The sequence below is a fragment of the Acartia tonsa genome, chromosome 4 (genome assembly GCF_053477335.1).
Source record: "Acartia tonsa isolate MP-2025a chromosome 4, ASM5347733v1, whole genome shotgun sequence".
In the NCBI taxonomy this organism is placed as follows: Eukaryota; Metazoa; Arthropoda; class Copepoda; order Calanoida; family Acartiidae; genus Acartia; species Acartia tonsa.
In genome coordinates, this window is record NC_137263.1 from 3,829,193 (window position 1) to 3,852,940 (window position 23,748).

A 23,748-nucleotide genomic window follows, 5' to 3' on the forward strand; every position below is an offset into this window, starting at 1 on the left:
ATAAAAAGCCCCTTAATTCTAGGGGCACAGCCGCTAGTTTAAGGGTGGTACAAACTTAAATCACCAGAAAATGCCACATTCACTTTGAGTCTTTGTTTGGTTATTTTTGTTAAGCCCATGCAAATTTTTTTCTGCACAAAAGCATTGTTTTTAAAAGAGAATCACTTTGATCAAATGCTGTCTTTTTTTTCACAACTAAAGCTGAAGCTTTAAGCAGTGATCATTATTAAAACTAGGATGACAACATCCACAAAAGTGAAGCTCTTAATCGGTAGGACAAACGAACATTAACAGTTGTAGAGTGTCAGAACTGAATAAGCAGAATATAAATGTATGAGTCTTAACAAAATTGTACGTCAATTTTTGGCAAAACTGCTTAAATACAGAATATTGTTTAAGGGCATACTTACATTTGTAGGACTTAATTATAGAGATGGTTTGCTTATAACATTATACCTTGATGTAATAGGAATTACGCTTTAAAAAAAAAGAGAAACCAATGCGAGCAGGCAATGATATCTTTAAAATTAGCTTGATAACAGGCCCGTTTTATATAAATATGCAATCTATAAATTCAGTAATTATTTAAAAGCAATCATTCTATAGTAAAATAAGTCTTATTTGCCACTTGCTTTTTACTACCCAGCAATTTAATAAACTATTTTTTTGTCAAAAGTTCTAAATATTTGTTTATAAAACTTTGACTTTTTGCTATATTTCATTCAATCATTGCAAATTTATAATTTATCAATTCAAGCAAAAAAACACTCATGAAAAAGCGAATATTTCCAAAGTAAAGTTTTGGTAATAATTAATCGATTAGCTATCTAAGTTTAGTTTAAGTAAAGATCAAACTTCTTATTGGTGTTTTGACAATAGGTTGTGTTTAAGTAAAAGATTCATTCTATCAAATAAAGTAGTATAGGCTTTTGTCTGTCCATTTAGATCTCTCAAATCAGTTAAATTCTTTTTTCATAGAATCTATACATATGTCTCGGGTCGGATTTAGGTCATTTATTTCTGAATCTAAGTCTTGTGATGGTTTATATTTCTGCAGATCCTTAGATAAAAAAGAATGCAGGTATTAGTAGGATAAATAGCATCTTAACTCTTTCAATTTTATTACTTTTGGGTTTAAATTCTATCTTATTAATAATCAATCTAAACATGTTAAATTATAGAGTAAGCTATTCCACAACTAATTCCATGGCTCGGCAGCTGCGTATAAGCCTCAGTGAAATCGTCATGTTATATCTTTAAAATTCAGCTAGATGTCTAAACCTGTTCTTATACAGAAAAAAAGTTTTTGATCACACTAGAAAGTTTATTTTTGAGATGTTTGAGCGGCTGGGGCATGGTTGCCGAGCCCTGATTATTTCTAAATGCCAAGGCCTATATGAATTAGTAGATTCATCTTTATGTAAATGATTTTAATTGCTTGTAATCTATTGCATGTCGTTTTAAATGAAGCAAATTAGTATAAACATTTTGAAATGCTTGCGCTTTTAAGCAGTCAGGAATTTGGATTAATTGCAGTAAAATAGATATGATAATTTAAGAGAGAGAGAGGGGACAATGGGCTGTTTATTACACTATTCCCCAAAGTTTTATTATAATGTTTTCGTATTGGTTGGCTTACCAATATCTATCTATCTATCTAACTTGGGGGACTATTATTGAATATTGATTGGTTGGGTCAATAAATTCAGTGTTCAAACTTTTTAACCACTAATTATAATCTTCACACGAAGTAATATACATCAATTTATCGACCATTGTCTTATCCCTTTAGATCCCTGAAAGAAAGGTGCACTTAATCAATGCTTATTGAAAATCTCAGGGACAAAAAACCTTACTACTTTATTTTATAGGATTTAATGATTCCTTTTAATGAGAGATAAGTGTATTCATAAAGTCATATAAATCTTATTTAACTAGAATGTTTGCAAATTAATACATCTACACAAAAATTGGATAAATTCGCTTTAATAAACTTATTCAATTTAAACTCCACACTGTTTAAATCATGTGATTAGATATGATTTCATTTTAGTTTGGTGTCAGGGCTGAAAAAATGTAAAAACATTTATAAATTATAGTCTACTTGCCATGAAATATAACATTCTACCCTTTAATTTAAATTATTTTTTGTTGAAATTTTTAGAACATTTGTTCTTCTGTAAATTTAAATCTAGGAAAATCATATTCATAAATAGCGCAGAAGTTACACAACCTAAGAAGATTATGGGAAACATTTGATTTATGGGCGTTTTATTCAAAAGGATAAGGAAATAGTTTTTTATTGCTCCCAGAGCTTAATAAAAAAAAATAATATAGCTACAACCCATAGAACTATTTGAAGCTTCCCATAGAAGAGAACTCAATCTCGGTAGTTATTGAAATCTTAAGCTTCAGACAAAAAATCTTACTACTTTATATAATAGGATATGTTTCAGAAGATAATTAAGAACAATTTTTTAGATAAAAATATCTTTCTTAAGTCACTAATAAAAAACAATTTAATAGATTAGTTTTTTTACTATGTCGTTTTATTTTAGTTAACTTATCAGTTAAGAAAACAAAGAGGTTTTAAAAGAAAAGAAAAATGTTTTTTTTTCTTCTAAATATAGATTTGCTTTTAATAGTAATGATTTATGAAACCCTCAAAAAGTCAGTCACCCAAAAACTGTTATTCATTAAATGAGTCATACGTAGAACAAGGATGACAACATCCATAGTAGCGAAGTTCTGAAACGGTAGGACAAACGAACATTAATACTTGTAGAGTGTCAGAACTCCAAAACTCCAAAACTCAGATCAATCGAATAATTTTATCACATAAAAATTAGCTGTTAAAAAAGTTAAAAATCAACAGAAATCACCATGCAAAGTTTGAAATCGAAACAATTCTAACATTCTTAAATCAACGAAAAGAGCTGACGGTTCCGGAAGGACGGACCTACCCTAATTATAGAAAAGCTTCGCTTTTAACAAGGGTAATATATTTATCTGTTTCGGAGTATTATCAAGAAATCAACAAATTATTGAAAATCACATATTCTTATGATGGCTCTTACATGTAACGCAATGAATCATTATATAAAAAAGAAAAAAGATGTTAATATAAGAAATTCTTTATCATTTACCTAGCTTAGCGTAATGACGGGCGTAATTACAAGTACCCAGTTATATAACAGCCATGCAACTAAAAATTGTAAACATATGGATGATGCTTTAAACTTTTAAACACCCTGGGATTAGCCCGGTAAACACTTTTTATCTCTCACGACCAAATACTTATCCACCTTTTATCGCCAATATTTATCACTTTAACAATTTTCAGCCGTAGCTCTATTTACGCCAGTTTTTGCAGTCTACGCGCGCGCGCGCGTGTGTGTGTATGTGTATTTATGCAGGGATCTTAAGGGATAAGACAATAGCCGATAAATTGATGTACATCCCTAATGATGATACACAAAATTAACCTTACAACTACTGGTTCAAACGTTTGGTCACTCAACTAAATGAACAAACCAATCAAAATTCAAAAAAAGCCCCTACGGTTGTTAAGCGAACGGATAGGAAAACGTTATTATAAGAATATGGGGACTAGTGTAATAAACATCCCAATGTCCCCTCCCTCCCTGATATTTATAAGTGTATCTGTGTGACAAGCACAAGTTTCCCATATAGCAATCTTGACTTTTACTATCTCCCAGGCAAACATTTTATATCCTTTTAATGGAATTGATCGCATGAAGCAATTAAATATACCCCATAAAACAAATTTTATATCATACATATATTTTTCTGCTTCTAAAGTGGATGAAAATAGTTTGAATATTATTGTCGTTTGTTCTGTCACGGTTGTTTTAAAATAAGAGGACAAGTATATTTTAGATATCATACCACTATAATTCTTTTAAATAGACGATTATGTTCAATAATAGCAAAGAACAAATAGTTTATTGCTTTTTAAGAAAGAGAGTAAACAAAAAAATTGCAGAGCCAAACGTTTATTCTCAGTTTTCCAGTATTGCTTAGAAACTGATTCATATCTGCTGGATAAGAACCGGTTCTGACCCATACCGAAAAACTATGTTCAACATCGTATTGCAGACAATTAAAAATAAAAGTCATAAGATCTATACCGGTTTTGTTAGCCTGGGCCTTCGGCTCCTCAAACAAGACAGGTTTAAATCTTCTTATTTTTAATTTTAATACCCGCGGCAAGCTGTAAATACTACGATGCGATAAATAACTATTCTACCCTTAATATTATTATGATTGCTTCCTCGAGTTAGAAAGAGTTAGAAATCAGTTGATAACAAACTTATAAAATCATAAAGTTTAAAATTTCATGTAACTCAATACAAGATATCCTAGATATAAATGTGTATGTATCCTACATAACAAAGTATTGATATTTGTAAAGCATAAGATCTCTAAAACGGCCTGACCACCTTCCTACTACTTCCTACTATTTTTCTAATAAAATTTCGTAAACGGCTAGAGCGACCGTTACACAAGTTAATGAGTGAAGCATAGTTCATGGTGTTGTTCGCGGGAGATATATTCAACCCTGGTCCAAGGGACGTCCAAGGGGTGATTACCCTCAAATAAATTTGAAAAAACAATTGGACGTCCTTGCCTATATGATTTAAAGATTCCCCTCTCCAAACTTATAAATTAGGAATTTTTATCCCCCTTCCCAAAAAAGCTTGGACGTCCTTTCCTGACCCAAAGAAATCCTCAGCCCCCCATTCCCTATTTTTTCTGATACTTTTCTAGGTAAAATCCCTAGATCAAAGCCACTAGTTTTTTTCTTAAACGCACCGGAACTTTGGTAACCTTTGAAATACGAGAACTTACTTGTAGTGAGTAACTTTACATTAATTCATAGCACAATCCATTTTTATACAAACAATATTTTTAATTCAATTTTCAATACAATAGAATTGGGGTCGGTCCGTACGTCTGTCCGTCTGGAATGAATAGCTTTTTTCGTTAATTTAGGCATGTTAGAATTGTCATATCGATTTCAAACTTTTCATTGTGATTCCTGTAGTAGTCAGGTACGATTTAGAAAGCGTAGCAGCTCCATAATCGTTACCAGAATGTCAGTACGTCCATTTTAAAAATGTTGACTTTTAACTTTTTTAAAAACAAAATTTTATGTGATGTAATCATCCGATGGATCTCATTTTTGGAATACTGATTCCTAGGACAACTAAGTACAATATTATAAGCGAAGCATTTAAGCAGTTTTTTTTTTTAAATCACCAACAATTTTGTTTCTACTTTCATACATTTATATTCCTATTATTTAGTTTTAACACTTTACATTTGTTAATGCTCGTTTGTCCTACCGTTTCAGAGCTTCGCTTTTATGAGTGTTGTCATCCTTTTTAACACATTTTTTAAACAAGAAACTGCTACACTTATTGATTTTAACTATTTAAATTAACAAGAATAATAACATTCAAAAAGGCAAAATTCAATCCTTTTGGTAAAAATCAATGGAGAATCTTCTGATGTATGGTTTTGATTTGATTATGACGTACAGATTCATCTTAAAGAAAAGCAACTCTTTGAAAATCTTCTAAATTCAGATTTTTTCCCATGCATAGTACTTGCTTTCCTACTCGAATTTAAACAAACTCATTAGAATAACATTACAAAGATTTAGAAATCACTTAAAATAGACTAAAATAACAATTAACAGATTTAAATGGATCAACGAACTAAAACATTTTGACACTTAGAACTTTTAATGATTTTTTTTATATTTTAAAATAGAACAAGGATAAAAAGTAATATTGGCAGACAACCAAAACCCATTGTAGGCCTTAAGGAGCTAAGGAACACGTTTTTGACCAATGATATTTTTAAAGCTAAGAAAATATGATTTTTTTTAAATAATACATTTACAACATAATAAAACAAGATAATATCAACAATTAAAACAGAACAAATATTTGTGACTGTTTAATTTGTTGAAGTTAATTTTAAAAAAAATAATATCCTTAATGCATTTCAATAGGTACTTGTATATATCCTTTACAACCTTTCACATGACGTGGTCAGGTCTTAAACTGTTTTTAACCTTTTTTTGAAGGAAAACACATCAATATTTAGCAAAATTTACTTAATCTAAAGTAAAAAATAAACTTTAAAATCCTAACAAAAATCGATGTGGGCTATTATTCTCATTTTTATCTCTGCAGTATGATTCTACAGGTGTCAAAGTAAATTTTTGAATACCTTTAAAAAAAAAGGTTAATAACAGTTCACTTTGGTCAAATTCTGAACAGTTTGCAAGCTCCAAATCATACAAATTTAAATTATTACAGTAGGTATACTTTTCTGTTTAAAAAGTTGTAAAACTTTGAGTTCAAAAGAATGTACGTTGTGAGGGTCTATTACAGACCTGTCAAAATAATGGGAATACTAAAAATAAAATAAAACAGATCAACACTAATATCACTTAAACTGCCTAAAGTTGCTCAGCTTACCCCTTTTGATAATAAAAAGCAACAATTGATGTCGACTGTTTACCTAGAAAAAAAATAAATATTTGGACGAGTTAAGATAGGTTTTAAGAAAAAAATTATATATTGAATTACACCCCCAATTATAATAAACAACATTATCCTTTCTGTAAATAAATATTATTGGTGAAAAAGTGTTAAACGCTTATAGTTGCACAACCCAATCTAGATTAAATAAATTGAACCAACGTTTTTTATTTAAAATTAAATGTTTGGTCCAGGGACGTTCACGGGTGGGGGTAAAGGGGTGATTACCCCCAAAATGAATTTTTGACTTTTACTTTTCACCCAACCAAATAAAAAAAAATTGGACGTCCTTGCCCGTATGACATAAGCTTTTTCATTTGGGGGGAGGGGGTAATCCCACCAAATGAAAAAGCTTGGACGTCCTTGGTTGGGTCTTTTGAAAAGTTAGCTTTAGTTTAATTTTCAACAAGTCTAATTTGATTTTACAACAAAAAGTAAAAGGAACATTTTGACTAAAGTGAAAATAACGAACGGGGCTAATTTACAAGCATAAAACTTTCCATACATTTGTGTGATACAATTAGAATATTTGGGATGGTCTAGTTTGAACAAGGAATTTCAAATATTTACTACTCACCCAGAATTTCTATTAAATTAAAGTAAGATACAACATACAAAGCTTTACATCGACAATTTGTAATTACAAATGTTTAATTTACCCCTTTCCTTAAAATATTTGATGACATAATAATAATTGTTAGTAGCGCAGCTACTCTGCCCCTATGGTGTGTTTTTATGTCCGACTGTCTGGCCTTAGTTACTTTTTTTTGTTTAATTTAAAAAAATCGAATTTATTAACGAGCTTAAAATCAATACGAGTTTTGTTAGACAGGGCCTGTGACCCCTCGGAACTAACAAAACTGGTTTTAATCTTTTAATTTATCTTTTTAATATCCGCGGAAAGCTGTCTATAATGCGATGCGATAAATAACTGTACTTTGTCCAATATTTAAGTATGTAAAACTATTTTTGTTTTCTTTTTTAGGCATGTGCCCCCAGATACGTATATTATTCCATCAACTCAAAGCGGCGGGAGCCAGTGGGTACCTGCTTTACAGCTGTACAATCATTCTCCAGATTTTCAGAATACTCCCCCTGCAGAACAGGTATACATTTTGGACAATTGGATGATTGCCCCGCAGGGTTATAGCCACCCGCGGAGGCTAAAAATAGGCGAAAAGATACTGTGAAAATATGACGAAATCCGCTAGTTCGTTTTCTTTCCATGATCCACATTTTAATTGCTAAGCTACTCTGTAATTTGAAATGTCCGTATGTCCGTCTAAAACGTGATTTTCTTGGCTCCTATTCAAGATAGACAGCTGTACAATCATTCTCAAGATTTTCTGATTACTTCCCCTGCAGGACAGGTAAACATTGTCTAATATTTTCCAGTATGGCTTCGAAACCGATTTATATCTGCTGGATTAGAATCGGTTCTGACCCATACTAAAAATCATGTATATCATCGTATTACAGACAATTTTACACGAATATTAAAATTAAAATAATAAAATTAACACCAGTTTTGTTAGGTCGTGCCTTCGGCCCCTATCGGCTAACAAAACTGATTTTAATTTCAATATAGACGGAAAGCTGTCTATAATACGATACTGTAAATAACTATTCTAACAAAATAATTTCCGCTTTTATTTTGTCAAAAAAGCAGTAGTAATACAGGGTTAGGTTAGTTGAAGATAAATTAATCTCAAACCCACTTTTCAAAGATTAAAGTAAAACCATTTAGGCGTCTATAGGCGTAGCCGCTTGTAATACAAATATATGTACTAGCAAATAATACGCTTTGATGTCTTAAGCAATCTTAAATCATAACACACATACATATACTTTCTTGTACATGTATATATCAAGGGTCTAAAGGGATAAGACAATGGCCAATAAATTGATGTATACCCCCTATGATGATAAACAAATTTACCCTTTCTGTAGATTACAATTAATAGTTCAAACGTTTGGACCCTCCATTTCATGAACCAACAAATCAAAATTCAATTAGCGTCCCCAAAGTTGTAAGCCAACGAATATAAAACTTTGGGGACTAGTGTAATAAGAAGCCCAATGTCCCTTCCCTCCCATCTATTTATGTATGCATATCAGTTTGTGTATCCCAAACGGTACAACCACTAATTGTAAGGGGTTATTTTGTGTATCACCACTGGGGATGTACATCAATTTATCGGCCATTGTCTTATCCCTTTAGATCCCTGGTATTTATGTATGCATGTCAGTTTGTGTATCCCAACTATACACAACAAATTTAAGTAAGCATGCAACATCATGTACCAAGGAAAAACCTGTCCACTAGTACCACATAATAACAAGGGCAATCTTACTTTATTATCTACCAGCGGCTACGCCCCCCCCCCCCCCCAAAGGCCTCTAGGAGCATTTGAGGTAAACTGCCCCATTTTTTTAGTTAGAAAGTAAAATTAATTTTTTTGGTTTTTTCCCCCAAAAATAGTTATAAACCTTTCCAGGAGCTATGAGAGGCTACCCTGTAAAGGAGAACCATGTCTGTTCTTTGATTAGCGAGATCCTTCGCTTTAGACAAAAAAACACTTACTACTTTATGTTAAAGGATAGGATATATAATTTTGAATAAGTCAACCGGCCTGACGGACTTATAGACTAGCTATACAACTAAAAATGAAAATATTAAGCCATAAAAGTTGAAAGAAATTTCTTTCTCTGCCATATTTATCCCCCCTGTAACAGTGTTGGTCCGTATATCTCAATTTGCCTGGTAGATATGAAGCGGTGGAAAGTGTCATGTGTGACGTCATTAAAATAAGTCGAAAAAGGAGGAATAAGAGGAGAAAAAGGAAAGAAACCCCTAAAAAAGAGATTGATTTAGACGTATCTTTTTTATAACATCTTACATGACACTTCAGATATGGAGATTTTTTTTATAATTTTTCGAGCACTTTATATGAATGGCTATAGAATATAAATGAATGGATATTATGATTGCTAACATTGCTAATTATTATTGGTCAGGTCGTTCAGAAGGCGAGAGGATGGGTAAAGGGTTATCGTTATTTTAGACAACTACGAATTTAATTTTATTAGTTTACATGATAATTTGGTGTAAGATCCAAGAAATATTAAATAAATTTTATAAGAATTTATCACAGTTAAGAAGATCTAAAAAGTTAAGTTTGCCCCGCATGGTTTCTATGCCTACTGACCCTACTTGAGTGTTAGATAGATAGATAATTTTTTAGGCCATATAAGGTTTTTTAATATTTATTATCAGTAAATTTTTATGAGAGTAAAAAAACCTTTCCGTTCGAAATTGAAAAACTTTAACTGAAATATAATGTTGAGGCTACGGTGAAGCAAAAATAGCTATTAATTATTGGTTTTTCATTATTGCCTATTTCTGTTTTTTTTATACCTTTTTCCGCCCCTATCCCTTTATTTATTATGTAAAATGTTTACATAATATGTGTTTACACATACTTGAAACTATTAAATTATGTATATTATGCAGGGATTTTAAGGGATAAGACAATGGCCGATATATAGATGTACATCCTAAATGATGATACACAAAATTACCCCTTTTGTAGGTAACAATAAGTGGCTGTAAGGTTTTGACTCTCAACTTAATAAACCAAGAAAACAAAATTCATCAAAGTCTCCAAAGTTGTTGAGCCAACGGATAAGAAAACGATATTATGAAACTTTGGGAACTAGTGTAATAAAATTCCCAATGTTCTCTCCCTCCGGCCCTGGTTATATCTTATAGATTGGGCAAAAAACCTGCTTTCATAAACATAAATAATTCAAATTTTAGAAGGGTGGCTGGCTTCATACATATAACAATCGATATAGTATTACTTGGATGTTGCGACAGAAAAAGTAATACTTGCAGCTGGCTAAAATAACGATTCCCTCCGTTCCACCCTTTTACCCAATCCCCTACTCTCCTACTAGATTAACAAACTAACCAATAAATAAGGTCCATATTAGCAAGCTAAATTGACGACAAATTTCCTCCTGTTAATATATCCACGTATATCCTATATCAATTCATGTAACAGACTTGTTACATTTTTGTAGCAAAAATTCTATACAAATAACTTTAAAATTGTCTTGAGGGTACGTCAAGAAAGTAGCTAAAAATATCTGACGTCATAAAAATGAGGCATTAGGAGAGGAGGAGTGGGAAAGAAAACCTCTAAAAAAGAGATGGATAATCCCTCATTTTATGACGTCAAATGCTGATTTTTTGAGCGACTTTCTTCACGTACGTCTTGAGGTATCGCTTATTATCGTTTATTAAATTTTGATGTGCATCTTCATTAAGTAAAATTAAAGACAAATGCAATGCAGCATATAATTATTAATTATGTATGCCTTTTAAATATGATAAGGAACCTCGGCAATTTGGACTTGTTAATAAATATATCAATTGCAGATTACATATACCGGGTATACAGAGAATGTACGCAAGTTTAAAAGTACATAGGCAAATAACCACTAAAATACTGCTTCTAAAAGTTCTACTTTTTGTTTGTGATTTTTAGAAAGTAAACCTTTTTAAAATAGTTGTAAAACTGGAGAAAAAATTACATTGTTTCAATAAGAAGAAATCAACAACAAAAAAAATTAATTAGAGCAAACATTACATAATTTTGAAATACAACGAAAAATGTTCAGCGATTATATATGCACAATTTTATGCACGATAATTAAAAAAGAAAGAGTGAGATAAAAAGGATTTTTTAACCCGTGCTGATAGCTCAATAATTGCTTCATTTCGCCGAGGTAATTAAAATATGGTAGAAAATGCTTGCCCGCTAAAATTGTTAATCATATATTACTGGGCTCAAACCCAGCGCGATGCTTAAACACTTTTTCCATCATAATCCACGAATAGGGGAGGCGAAAATGTATTTTTTAATGAAAAAAATATTGCGTATGTTTTTAAACTTAACTCTGCTTTCTTTGCCTGTTAAGCAAATTGTGTCTTAGTATTAGCTTCTATTCAGTCTCTAAGTGACGAAATGCCATGGTCTAAAACTTGCAAGACAAACTTTTAGACAAAGATCATGCAATTAAAGTGATTTTACTTTAATAGCAAATAGCGTCGGAAATATTAACCATCCAAGTGCCGCAAAAGAGCATAAAGTAATTTGATAGTAGATGAAAAAGGACCAAACCAGGTAGTTGTCTGGGTTATACATCTATACTTATACATTTATTGTTTTTACATCCCTAAACCCTGATGATATGCCTTAATGAGCGGAAAAAGGGTTTCTTGCCAATTCATGAGTAAAATTTTTAGATAAGGGTCGGGGGGGGGGGGGGGGGGGGGTTAATGGCTAGATGAAAGTGAGCGGGTACTAAGCATGCATTTTTTATCAGCTTTTTTGCGCATTTTTCTTGTCACATCATTTTAAATTGGGGAAATTTTTGGCCAAGTTGATTGATGAAATACATTTTTTTTCTTCTGCCTTCTTCTCAAATGTTCAGACACAAATATTTTGCATTTTAATCTTCCTTTTCTGATTAACAAGAACAATAATGTTTATAAATAGCGCACCACTAAGATTTTAGACTAGAATATTAAACTATGATACAGGAATAAATGAAAAAAATATGTATATTCAGTGCATATATCTAAAATACAAAGTAGTACGATGTATGTCTGTCTGTCTGTCTGAAGCTTAAGATCTCAGTAACCACTGAACCGATTGGGATCTACTTTTCAGGGAATATACCTACTGGTCCTGGGATGGTTTTAAGCTATTTTCTTGGGGGATGGGACACCCCCAACCCCCCCAAAAATGAAAAATACCTTTCCCCCAAAAAATAAATTTTACTTTTTCTTTTAAAATCTAAATAACACTAAAATAGGTTCATTAAACCTCTTGGGGCATAGCCCCTAGAGGCTAGGGGCGAAACCGCTAGTTAAAAATATATTGCATATAAAAATTGTTGTATAATTTAACAATTTAAGGAAATAAAAAAAGTGGCTACTTGCAGCTTTAAGTCGGTCTCGGTCGGTCAACTTTGAATCTGTTTTAAGAGTCCAAATTTTATTTTTGATCATCATCTAAAGCAAATGTTAAAAAAACAATAATCTTCTTTTTAAGAATCTGCATATAAATGATATAATGCATTGAAAGTTTAATGGTTAAATAATAAACAAAAACATTTTTCACTGTGAGGGAGATATTCTGAATGCTTAGGCTTCATCTAAACAAAAACTTTGAAATAAATGTCGGCTAAGTAAATCTAAATATAGTATATAATCAGAAAACTACCTGAATCCCCCTGTTGGGGATCTTTTTCGTCGGCTAGCAAATTGCTCCTGCTCTTTTGTATCGACTTGGCAAAATAAATATCCTCGATGCTATTCGATGATTTTCAAAGACCCAATTTAAAGTCGGCACAGGGTCCTCGGGTGGGGATATCCAGATATTTTACCCCTGCCTCCTCTATTGTTATTCTCTAATGTCGGCTGCGCTACATATCTACAATCATATTAGCGGTTATTCTTTTTTCTTGTGTATTGTATCTGTTTACCATGTCCTATAGCTGCGGATATTCGACCAATTGGAGAGATAGATTCAAACAACTCTTATAATTAGAGTATTTTTTTCCAGGTATCTAAAGGTATAACAATGACCGATAAATTGATGTACATCCCCAATGATGATACACAAAATTACCCCTTCTGTAGAAAAAAATAGTGATTAAAACGATTGTACTCTCAACCTAATGAACTAACCAATCAAAATTCAAAAGTCCCCATAGTTGTAAAGCCAACGAATAAGAAAACGTTATGATAACGTTGGAGACTAGTATAACAAACAGCCAATTGTCCCCTCTATCTATATTTTTTTTCTTTTTGATGCTCTTAGTCTGAAATCTTACCTCACATTGACATATTTCTTGTATATCTCTTGAACTTTGGGGTGTGCAATGACTTCCACGCATGTATTACATTATCAAATCTTCGGAATGAATTGTATACATTAACATGAATAAAAAACCTTTGCTATTGCTTCACTCTCATTCAGGATAGTTATTATTTACACCGTGTTATAGACAGCTTTCCGCGGATATTGAAATAAAAAAGTATAAGATTAAAACCAGTGTTTTAGCCCTGAGGGGCTGAAGGCCCGGGATAGCAAAACTGGTATTAATTGTATGATTTATATTTTAACATTCGAGGAAAATTTTCTGTAATACGATGCTATATATGATTTTTCCGTTTGGCTTTGAACCGGTTCTAATCTAAACGGATATTAATCGGTTTCAAAGCCATGCTGTAAAACATATTGCTGATGTAATAACATGGGGAAATGAAAGCACAACGAACTGTATATTGCCTAGGGTTAGAATAAATGATAAAATTGAATGACAAATGACATAACAACATCCTCCTAGCATCCATATTTTATGCTCTCTTTTTCAATATAATCATTAGACTCTTTGTTATACTAGTCCCCAAAGTTTTATAATAACGTTTTCTTATTCGCTGGTTTAACAACTAGGGGAATTTTATTGAATTTTGATTGGTTCTTCAGTAGGGGGAGAAAGTATCTGAAAAATCAGCCTCGTGACGTCATAAAAATAAAAGTTATGGATTATCTATCTCTTTTTAAGGGGTTTTCTTCCCCACTTCTCCTCTCATCTCCCTCATTTTTATGACGTCACGTATCTGATTGTTGGGTGACTTTTTTCCCCTACTATTATTAAATGTCTTTGGATGGGTATATGCTTTTTTCTGACCTCCTTCGCACTCACCTAGAGGCTAGGGGCGTATCAACTAGTTTATTTACATTTCTGTTTTTTTTTAGGAGCTTGGGGTTATCACAGACAAGGCTACTGTCAAGCTGGATTCAGTGCATATCCTACAAAGGTAAAATATTTATATTTTTGGGGGAAAGGATAATGTTAAAGTAAAAGGATGTTTGTCTGTGTGTTTGAGCTTGGGGATATCACAGACATGGGTACTGTCAAGCTGGATTCAGTGCTTATCCTACAAAGGTAAAATATTTATACTTTTGGGGGGAAAGGATAATGTTAAAGTAAAAGGATGTTTGTCTGTTTGTTTGAGCTTGGGGATATCACAGACAAGGGTACTGTCAAGCTGGATTCAGTGCATATCCTACAAAGGTAAAATATTTATATTTTTGGGGAAAGGATAATGTTAAAGTAAAAGAATGTTTGTCTGTTTGTTTGAGCTTGGGGATATCATAGACAAGGCTACTGTCAAGCTGGATTCAGTGCATATCCTACAAAGGTAAAATATTTATACTTTTTGGGGAAAGGATAATGTTAAAGTAAAAGGATGTTTGTCTGTTTGTTTGAGCTTGGGGATATCATAGACAAGGCTACTGTCAAGCTGGATTCAGTGCTTATCCTACAAAGGTACAATATTTATACTTTTTGGGGAAAGGATAATGTTAAAGTAAAAGGATGTTTGTCTGTTTGTTTGAGCTTGGGGATATCATAGACAAGGCTACTGTCAAGCTGGATTCATTGCATATCCTACAAAGGTAAAATATTTATATTTCTTTGGGAACCTAAAGTAGTAAGCTTTTATTGTTTGTAGCGTAATATCTCGCTAACCGCTGAACTAATATGGTCCTCCTCTACAGTGAAGCTTTTTATAGGTCCTTGGATGGTTTTAGGCTATTTTACTTTTTATGGAAAAGGCGTAGGCATGGTTTTAGGCTATTTCTCTGTCCTTTCATATCCCCTAGAATATAGAGCCCCTATATGCTAGGAGTGCTTGGTTTGGAAGGCCACGGCTGCAAATTTTCAAAATAAGCTGTCAAAACCTGATAAATGTTTAAAACAAAGCTTGTCCAAAAAATAATCAAGGGTTTTCATTTAGTAATGAAAAAATGAAATATCCATAATATTTGATGATAATTGGAACCACATTGCAAATACAATTTTCAATCAGGGATCTAAAGGGATAAGACAATGACAGATAAATTGATGTACATCCACAATTATGACAAACAAAGTTTCCCCTTCTGTAGAATACCGCTAGTTGATACTCAACTTAATGCACCAACCAATTAAAATTAAATTAAAGTCCCCAAAGTTGTTAAGCCAACGAATATGATGACGTAACTATAAAACTTTAGGGATTAGTGTAACAACATACCAATGTCCACTCCCTCCCTGATTTTCAATACTCAAAATCATACATTCATTTCTTGTTGAAATTACAGTAAAATTTGCAATAATACACTGCAAAAAATCTTTTACCAATTCAATTTTTTTACATCTTGCATTTTCTGAAGCTTTTATGAACAAATTTTATGTAATTTGTAAGAAAATAGACAAATGAAAATTATGATATTTCAAGTAAAAATACAAAACTCACTCCTTAACACAAAAGAAAATAAAAGAAATGGTATGGGTGACTTAGAAGCTACGAAAAAATCCAATATGATTTTTTATATGAATATTTTGATCCTAGGACTAATGCAGGAGTGACAAATGTCGAAGTGGACACTATACCTAACCTAACTTGTTTTAAACCTTCTTAAAGGTTCTTTTTAAATGCCTAACCCCTGCGGGGAGCTTATTTGTATATTTATATCTTAACCTAACCTATATGTAATACTTAATTAACTTATTACTTTGACACTCCTGCCGCAGCGTTTGTCAACTCCGCCGTTTGTCACTCCTGCGTTTGTCCTGGAACCAACATTTTTTCACAGTGTCGTTCTGGCAAGTAGGGAATAATGAAATACAAATTCTTATGATTGAATCAATTATACGCTTTACATACATTTTACTCATTTTTATTCAAATTATTAGATTTTACATAATTCATGTAGGTTTGGAGCACAATTTTCAAAGCAAAGTTACTCTATATTGTTATTATTAGTTGGTTGTTTAATCAATCTGTCTTTAACGCTTATGTCAAAATAACACGAGTTATTTTCACAGAAATAAAATTATTGGGATGAACATGGCAAATATTTATGACATACATGTAGCCTCCTTACAAAAAAAACATGTGTTTAAGAGATATTTTGCTTCTTACAAGAAAGTACTTTCCAGTATGGCTTCAAAACCGATTCTTATCCGCTGGATTAAAAACGGTTCTCAGCCATACTGAAAAATCGAGTATAGCATCGCGTATTACAGATAATTTCCCATGAATATTAAAATATCAATCAACTTTTAAAAACCTTTCCAATATCTTAAAAAGGTTTATTTTGTGAAAATTTGTATTTCTTTTGTTTTTATCTTAGTATGTATATGAAATGGTTTTTTATTTGTCCTTTAAGATCTCGCTAATTAATAAACCGATCAAGTTCTCAATTTAAAGGGAGGTTTAGACTTAACTATTTCTAAACTAAAGTCTTTTAGGGTATTTATCTGCCCTCATATCTTCATCCCTTTCATTAATCAGAGCTCATAGATGCTACAGGCGGAGCCAATAGTTATTAATTAACGATTAAGTTTGCAAATTCAATTAGCAAAAAAAGTTATAGATTATATGTATATAATAATCCAGGGAGGAAGGGGACATTGGGTTGTTTTTTACACTATTTCCCAAAGTCTTATGATAGTGTTTCTCATTTCTTACAAGGGGTAATTTTGTATATTAACATTAGGGATGTACATCAATTTATCGGCCATTGTCTTATCCCTTTAGATCCCTTATTTGACTTCATGTCATAATCAATCAAACAAAAATAATACTAAGCCATGTTCATATACTTTAAAAAACTTTAAAAATAGCCAAAAAATTATGGTTTAAAAAATTGTTTATTAATACATTTATACAAGTTTATTAAAAGCGAAGCTTTTCTATAATTAGGGTCGGTCCGTCCGTCCGTACGTCCGTCCGTCCGTCCCACTTCTACTCTCATCTCCCTCATTTTTATGACGTCACATGGCTGATTTTTGAGCCACTATGTCCTCCTACAAATGGATTTATTATTACATGGATCTTAATCCAGATTATCATGTACTCTCATGGCTAAAATAACAATACCCAAATCCATCCTCTTTACTAGCCTCCCCTCCTACTGGTTGAATAAACTGTTCAATAAATTATGTCCATAACCTAACTTGACGATAATTTTTAACCTGTCATAATATATCAAGGTATATTATACATTCGATATATTTCAGGAGAGACTGTATATTGGAGCTCCAGGTAGCTACTACTGGCAGGGCCAGACCTACTCACAGAACCTGTGGAACCGGCTGGACCTAATTGCCACGGAGGAGGGAGCTGAAACTGAAGATGATACTTATCTAGGTACAGTTTTATTTTACAGTAACAAGTCTACTCGGTTTCGAAGCCATACTGGAATAGATATTTCTTGCATCGTATTATAAACAGCTTTCCTCGGATATAAAATGTACACTTATGTAAGATAAAAGCCCGTGCCTTCTTCGGCATCTCGGGGCTAAAAAAACTAGTTTTATGTGATTGTACATTTTTATATTCGTAGAAAACTGGATATAATACGGTGCTAGACATAATTTTTCAGTATGGATGAGAACCGTTTCTATTCCACCGGATATTAATCGGTTTCGAAGCGATACGGAAAAATATTTCATCTACTTAGTCCAAAATAACATTAAATCAATTTAATAAAACTACAAAATCACAAAGAATTAACTGTAAAAAAATTTATGTATGAAATGATAGAAATATTCATGTTTTATTATATGCAAATTACCAAATATTAACAAGACATCAAACATCTGACGTCAATTTTCAATCATTTTTTTCCATAATCACAGGCAATTTATTCAAATACAAAAAACTTCAATATTTTGTGTATGTGTGCGCGCGTGTGTGTGTGTGTGTGTGTGATTGTGTTATAGAGATGTGAATTGAGTATTTTTGTAAATTGTAATTTTTTTATTTTTTATTTTGTATATAAGAGTCTCTAAATTTAGCATGTTTTAAAAACAGAATGATTGAATCGTTCAATTGGACAGAAACCAGAGAGTTTTTTAAGGGTTTAAGCTTAAGATGTTGATATTTTATACAGGGAGGGAGGGAACAATGGGCTGTTTATTACTCTAGTCACCAAAGTTTTATGATAACGTTTTCTTATTCGCTGACTTAACAATTTAGGGGACTTTCATAGAATTTTGTTTATTAGTTGAGTGTCCAAACCTTTTAACCACTAATTGTAATCTACGAAAGGGGTAATTCTGTGTATCATCATTGAGGATGCACATCAATTTATCGTCCATTGTCTCATCCCCTTAGATATTTTATTTTGATTCTATCTAATGTTATTTTTGTTAGTGTATGTGTGTGTGAGTGTGTGTGTGTGTGCGTGTGTGTTTGTGTAAGTAAAATAATTTCTATGCATAAAAGCACACATTCATACAAAATACGGTGCAAAAAAAGATTTGAGGCTACAAAATGATAGGGTTTAACATTTGTGCTGCTACGATTTACAATACACACACATACACACACATACAAAAAAACAGCATCCATAAAAGCGAAGCTCTGAAACGGCAGGACAAACCTCATTGTTAAAGTGTCAGAACTGATTCCTGAATAAGCAGAATATAAATATGATATAAGTTTGAACTAAATTTTAAGTAAATTTGTTGCAAAACTGTTAAATACAGGATACTACATGTTTCAAATGGACGTACGGACTTACTGGTAACGATTATAGAGCTGCTACATTTCCTAAATCTTAACATATTGTTAAAGAAATCATCATGCAAAGTTTGAAATCGATAGGACAATTCTAATATATTTAAATTAACGAAAAGAGCTAACCGTTCTGGACAGACGGACGAATCATAATTATAGCAAAGCTTCGCTTTTAAAAATGGGTATAATCACAGAGAGAGAGAGAGAGAGAGAGAGAGAGAGAGAGAGAGAGAGAGAGATTTGTAGGGATGTTGGATTCATGATTTAAATTTTGTCATGCAATACAAGAATACAGATTATCATATGACAAACATTTTTTTTGCAATTTTTGTTGAAAATTGCTTAGAACCCCCTTCTAATGATCTCAACTTCTCTTCATTTCAAATGTTCTGTCCCTTATTCTAGAAATGTTCTAGTAGCTTTAGTAAAAAATGGAGCCTACTCATAGACGTCCAAGGGGGGGGGGGGGTAAAGGGGTGATTACCCCACCTAAATGAATTTGGGGGTGCCGAAATTTTGGATTTTCAATTTTTACCCCCCCCCCAAATAAAAAAAATGCCTCTATGAAATAAAGATTACCCCCCCCCCCAAATTTTTATTTTCAAAATTTTACCTCCCCCAAATAAAAAAGCTTGGACGCCCCTGAGCCTACTGCTTAATTCAAAAATCAAAATGAATCAAAAATACATTAACGCCATACATTTCACCTAATAAGCAAACTTTTAATTTGATTAAATAGAGTTGAGTATAGGAGGTTGTTTTAATTGATTTTTTGGGTATGGGGGCGATAAAGAAGACCAAATAAAAAAATGTAGGAAAATGACATAAACATAAGATTACAGAACTCTTACTCAAACATATATACGTAAACCAAGGACATTAAGTAATTGGAAAAATAATCCCCGTCGTGTTTACCAAAAAAATATGATAGTCTAAGGACTTTATCCAATTATTATCCAATAGCGACTGCGCCCCTAGCATCTAGGAAATCTGTATTCAAAGGGACAGAAAGAGGTTGCTAGATAAATAGCTTAAAACCAAGACTAAAATCTGAAAATGAAATAGCCTAAAGCAATCAAGGAACCTATGTAAAGCTTACTTAAGATAAAAAATTCAATCAGTTCAGTGTTATGAGATCTTAAGCTTCACACAATAACACTTACTACTTTATAACATAGGATAGATTAATGTTAATGCAAGTTTATAAGACAAAGGTAGAATTCTATAAGAGTTCGGTATACAAATCTATTGGGTTGAAGCACGGACGTCAAAGGGGTAAGGGGTGATTACCCTCTACACAAAAAAAGCTTGGACGTCCTTTTCTCTATGAATTAAAGATTAATAATTTTTATTTTCAATCCCCCCCCTCAAATAAAAAAGCTTGGACGTCTTTAGGATGAACTGTATAGTATTCATATTTATGTAAAAACACTCATTTAACTTTAGGGTCTAAAAATAACCCTGGGATACGACTTTTGGGCTATGTAAAAGTCTTAGATTAATATTGATAAATTTTATAAAATAAAACAAAACTAAAATATTAAAAACATTAAAATGTGATAATTATAAGAAAAACCTTATGCATAATGCTGTTGAAAACAGCTCAAGAATTTCTTGTGAACAATGATTATGTAAAAATGATTCAGAATAGAAAAGTAATAACTTAAGTTGTAATGTTTTCGGCTCTAACAATGCACTATAATATTTCTGCGAACTTTATAACACTTCATGGACTAAAATATTTTTCAAGGGATACATGTATGTTTGTATGTATATGACATTGAACGAATATGTTGTAGTCTATTTAGGTTGCTAACATGGAACTCATTTATTGGTCAGTTCGTTCATCCAGACAAAAACTGGTTTCAATCTTATAATTTTTCATTTTAACAACAGCGGAAAGCTGTCTATAATACCCTGAAGTTTCAAAACTCATTTCACAATTTTAATTGTAGATTTTGTTGGTTATACAAAATTTTTGTAAAAGATAATAATATTTTTTTCTTTTAGGATATTCCTTGGCACTTGGAAGCTTTGACAATGACGAGCACCTTGACCTGATGGTTGGTATGCCACGCGGTGCCAACCTGACCGGCAAGGTTCTCTTCCTGTCTGGCCGCACCATGACCCAGCTACACAATGTGACGGGCTCCCAGGGAAGCAGCTTATATTGTCGAATGAAGAATGGTAGCTGGACAAAACGTCTCAACAAATTTCCCTTGTGACGTCATAAAAATGAGGGATTTGTGTGACACTTTGTCCAGCTACAAAAAATGACGCCATGCTATACAAATTACCACCAATGATAGGCGATACATTTTACCATTGGTCAATTACAATGTTTACTGTCTTATCATTGGTCAATTAAATGTATACTGGCCTATCATTGGTCTATTAATTAATTGTTTACCTGCCTATTATTGGTCACTTAAATTTATTCTGGCCTATCATTGGTCAGTTAAATGTATACTGGCCTATCATTGGTCAATTAAATGTAAACTGGCCTCTCATTGGTCAATTATATGTATACTGGCCTATTATTAGTCAATTAAATCTATCCTAGCCTATCATTGGTCAATAGTATTGTATGATGTCATTTTTACATTGCACTACAAGCTGCTTCGCTCCCAGGTGGGCGCATACTTTGGACACTCTGTGGCCGTGTGTGACGTGAACGGGGACGGTTACGATGATGCCGTGATCGGGGCCCCGCTCCACACGAACTATGATGTTCCTGGCAGCTATGAGACGGGCAGAATTTATATTGTGTATCAAAATAGCGAGGTAATTATTATTTATCATATTATATAAAGTACTAGCGGTTTCGCCTCTAGCACTAGAATTGAAGAGTAGAAAAATAGCCTAAAACTACTAAAAGACTTGAATCTAAAATAAAAATTAGTCTAAAACCATCCCGGGGCCTACGTGAAACTTCCCTAAAACGGAAAACCAAATCGGTTCATTACTACTTTATATTATAGGATTAAGGCATTTAAGATATAGCTTAAGCTTTCCATAACTACTGAACCGATTAAGTTTTTCATTTTAGGGCAGCTTCACATATATTTCTGGATGGTTTAGGCTATTTTTCTGTCCTTCCCTACCCCTTCATATAGAGCGCCTCTAAATCCCTAATTTGAATGGCATGTCCGGTTATAATTGAAAAACAACTGTGGTTTGTGTCAATAAATGACTCATAATCTTAATTTATTTCTTAGGAAAATAATTAAATCATCCCCTGGCCTAAAAACAATATTCATTCCAAAGTCACAACTTTGAATAGTTATCGCATCAGTATTATAGACTGCCTTCAGCGGATAAAAAATGAATTATTATAAGATTTAAAAAAAATTTAAAAACTATTTTAAGATTTTGATATTCGTGGAAAATTGTCTGGTTCTAATCTAGCAGATATTAATCTATTGAGGGGGAGGGACCGAGGGTACCACCACCCTCCAAAGAATAATATCTAAAAATAAAAAATATAAAGCGCTGCCTAGCGGATATTTTTGTTGAACAGCTGATCTTTACATAGATTGAAAAGGAAACATTTTAACTGCCACTAGAGGCCTCTAAGTTTGATACAAATTATAGAACACGCAATGCGTGTGAAAAATACCCATTAATTTATATTTCGCGTGCGCGCATTATTTTTGTTCATGCTGATAAAACAAATTGAATGTGTGTATGTTACTTTTTCTTTATAAATTCTTTCAGCAAATTCTTTTTGAACTTCCTTTATAAAACAAGGATGACAACATCCAAAATTCAAAACCAAATAAATCAGGCATTAGATATAGAACAAACAAACTTATTTTTACATCGAAAGTAATTCGGTAAAGTGAATGCAGATAGAATTGTACCTAATTATCTGAGAAATCATCAATTCTGAAATCAAATTAATTTTTTTGTATATAAAAAGTGAAAATAATTAACATGTAAAATGGCCTTACGGACTTTATGGAAACGATCTTAGAGTTGCAACTTTGTCTAACTATAGAATATACCTAATTGTTATAAGAAGTCATATTAAAGGTTTAAGAGCAATAGGACGATTCTAACAAGCGTAAATGAACTATCATTTATATAAATGTATATTTATTACAAAAGTACGTACGGACGGACGCACATTAAATGTAGAAAAGATTCGCTGTTAAAAATTTAGAATTTGATTCCGTGGCTAATTTGTAATAGCACATTATTGCAGAGTTATCTTCACTTCAAAGCAAAAGTGTTTATTTCAAACGAGCATTTTTTTGTACATTTATTGTGTTTATGATCTCTGGAACGGCTGCACCCGTAAGTCGTTTCATTGATGGGTTTACGATGTTAATATTTTACGGGGGGAGTGTCTAATTAAGCCCCAAAAAGTTACCCCCCCCCCCCCTATACATTTTTTACTCGCGCTAAATTTTGTATGAACAACGAAACAATGAACTTAATCTCATTGAAGTTTAACTTTCATTTTGATAGGTTCAGGATAGGTTCTTCATTTTTTTTTTAGTTTTTATCATT

The 23,748-nt window shown here is 32.4% G+C and overlaps 1 protein-coding gene across 1 annotated transcript in view; it reads left to right on the forward strand.

The window, feature by feature from the left end:
* The window catches only part of LOC145315725 (integrin alpha-PS2-like), a 69,136-nt gene that overhangs the window by 17,642 nt on the left and 27,746 nt on the right, over positions 1–23,748 (forward strand). The window contains exons 4-8 of the mRNA XM_080155760.1: positions 7,564–7,684; positions 14,417–14,478; positions 17,730–17,859; positions 21,244–21,381; positions 21,857–22,017. Of these exons, the coding sequence (XP_080011886.1) occupies positions 7,564–7,684; positions 14,417–14,478; positions 17,730–17,859; positions 21,244–21,381; positions 21,857–22,017 (612 nt within the window). The remainder of the gene's footprint in view (positions 1–7,563; positions 7,685–14,416; positions 14,479–17,729; positions 17,860–21,243; positions 21,382–21,856; positions 22,018–23,748) is intronic.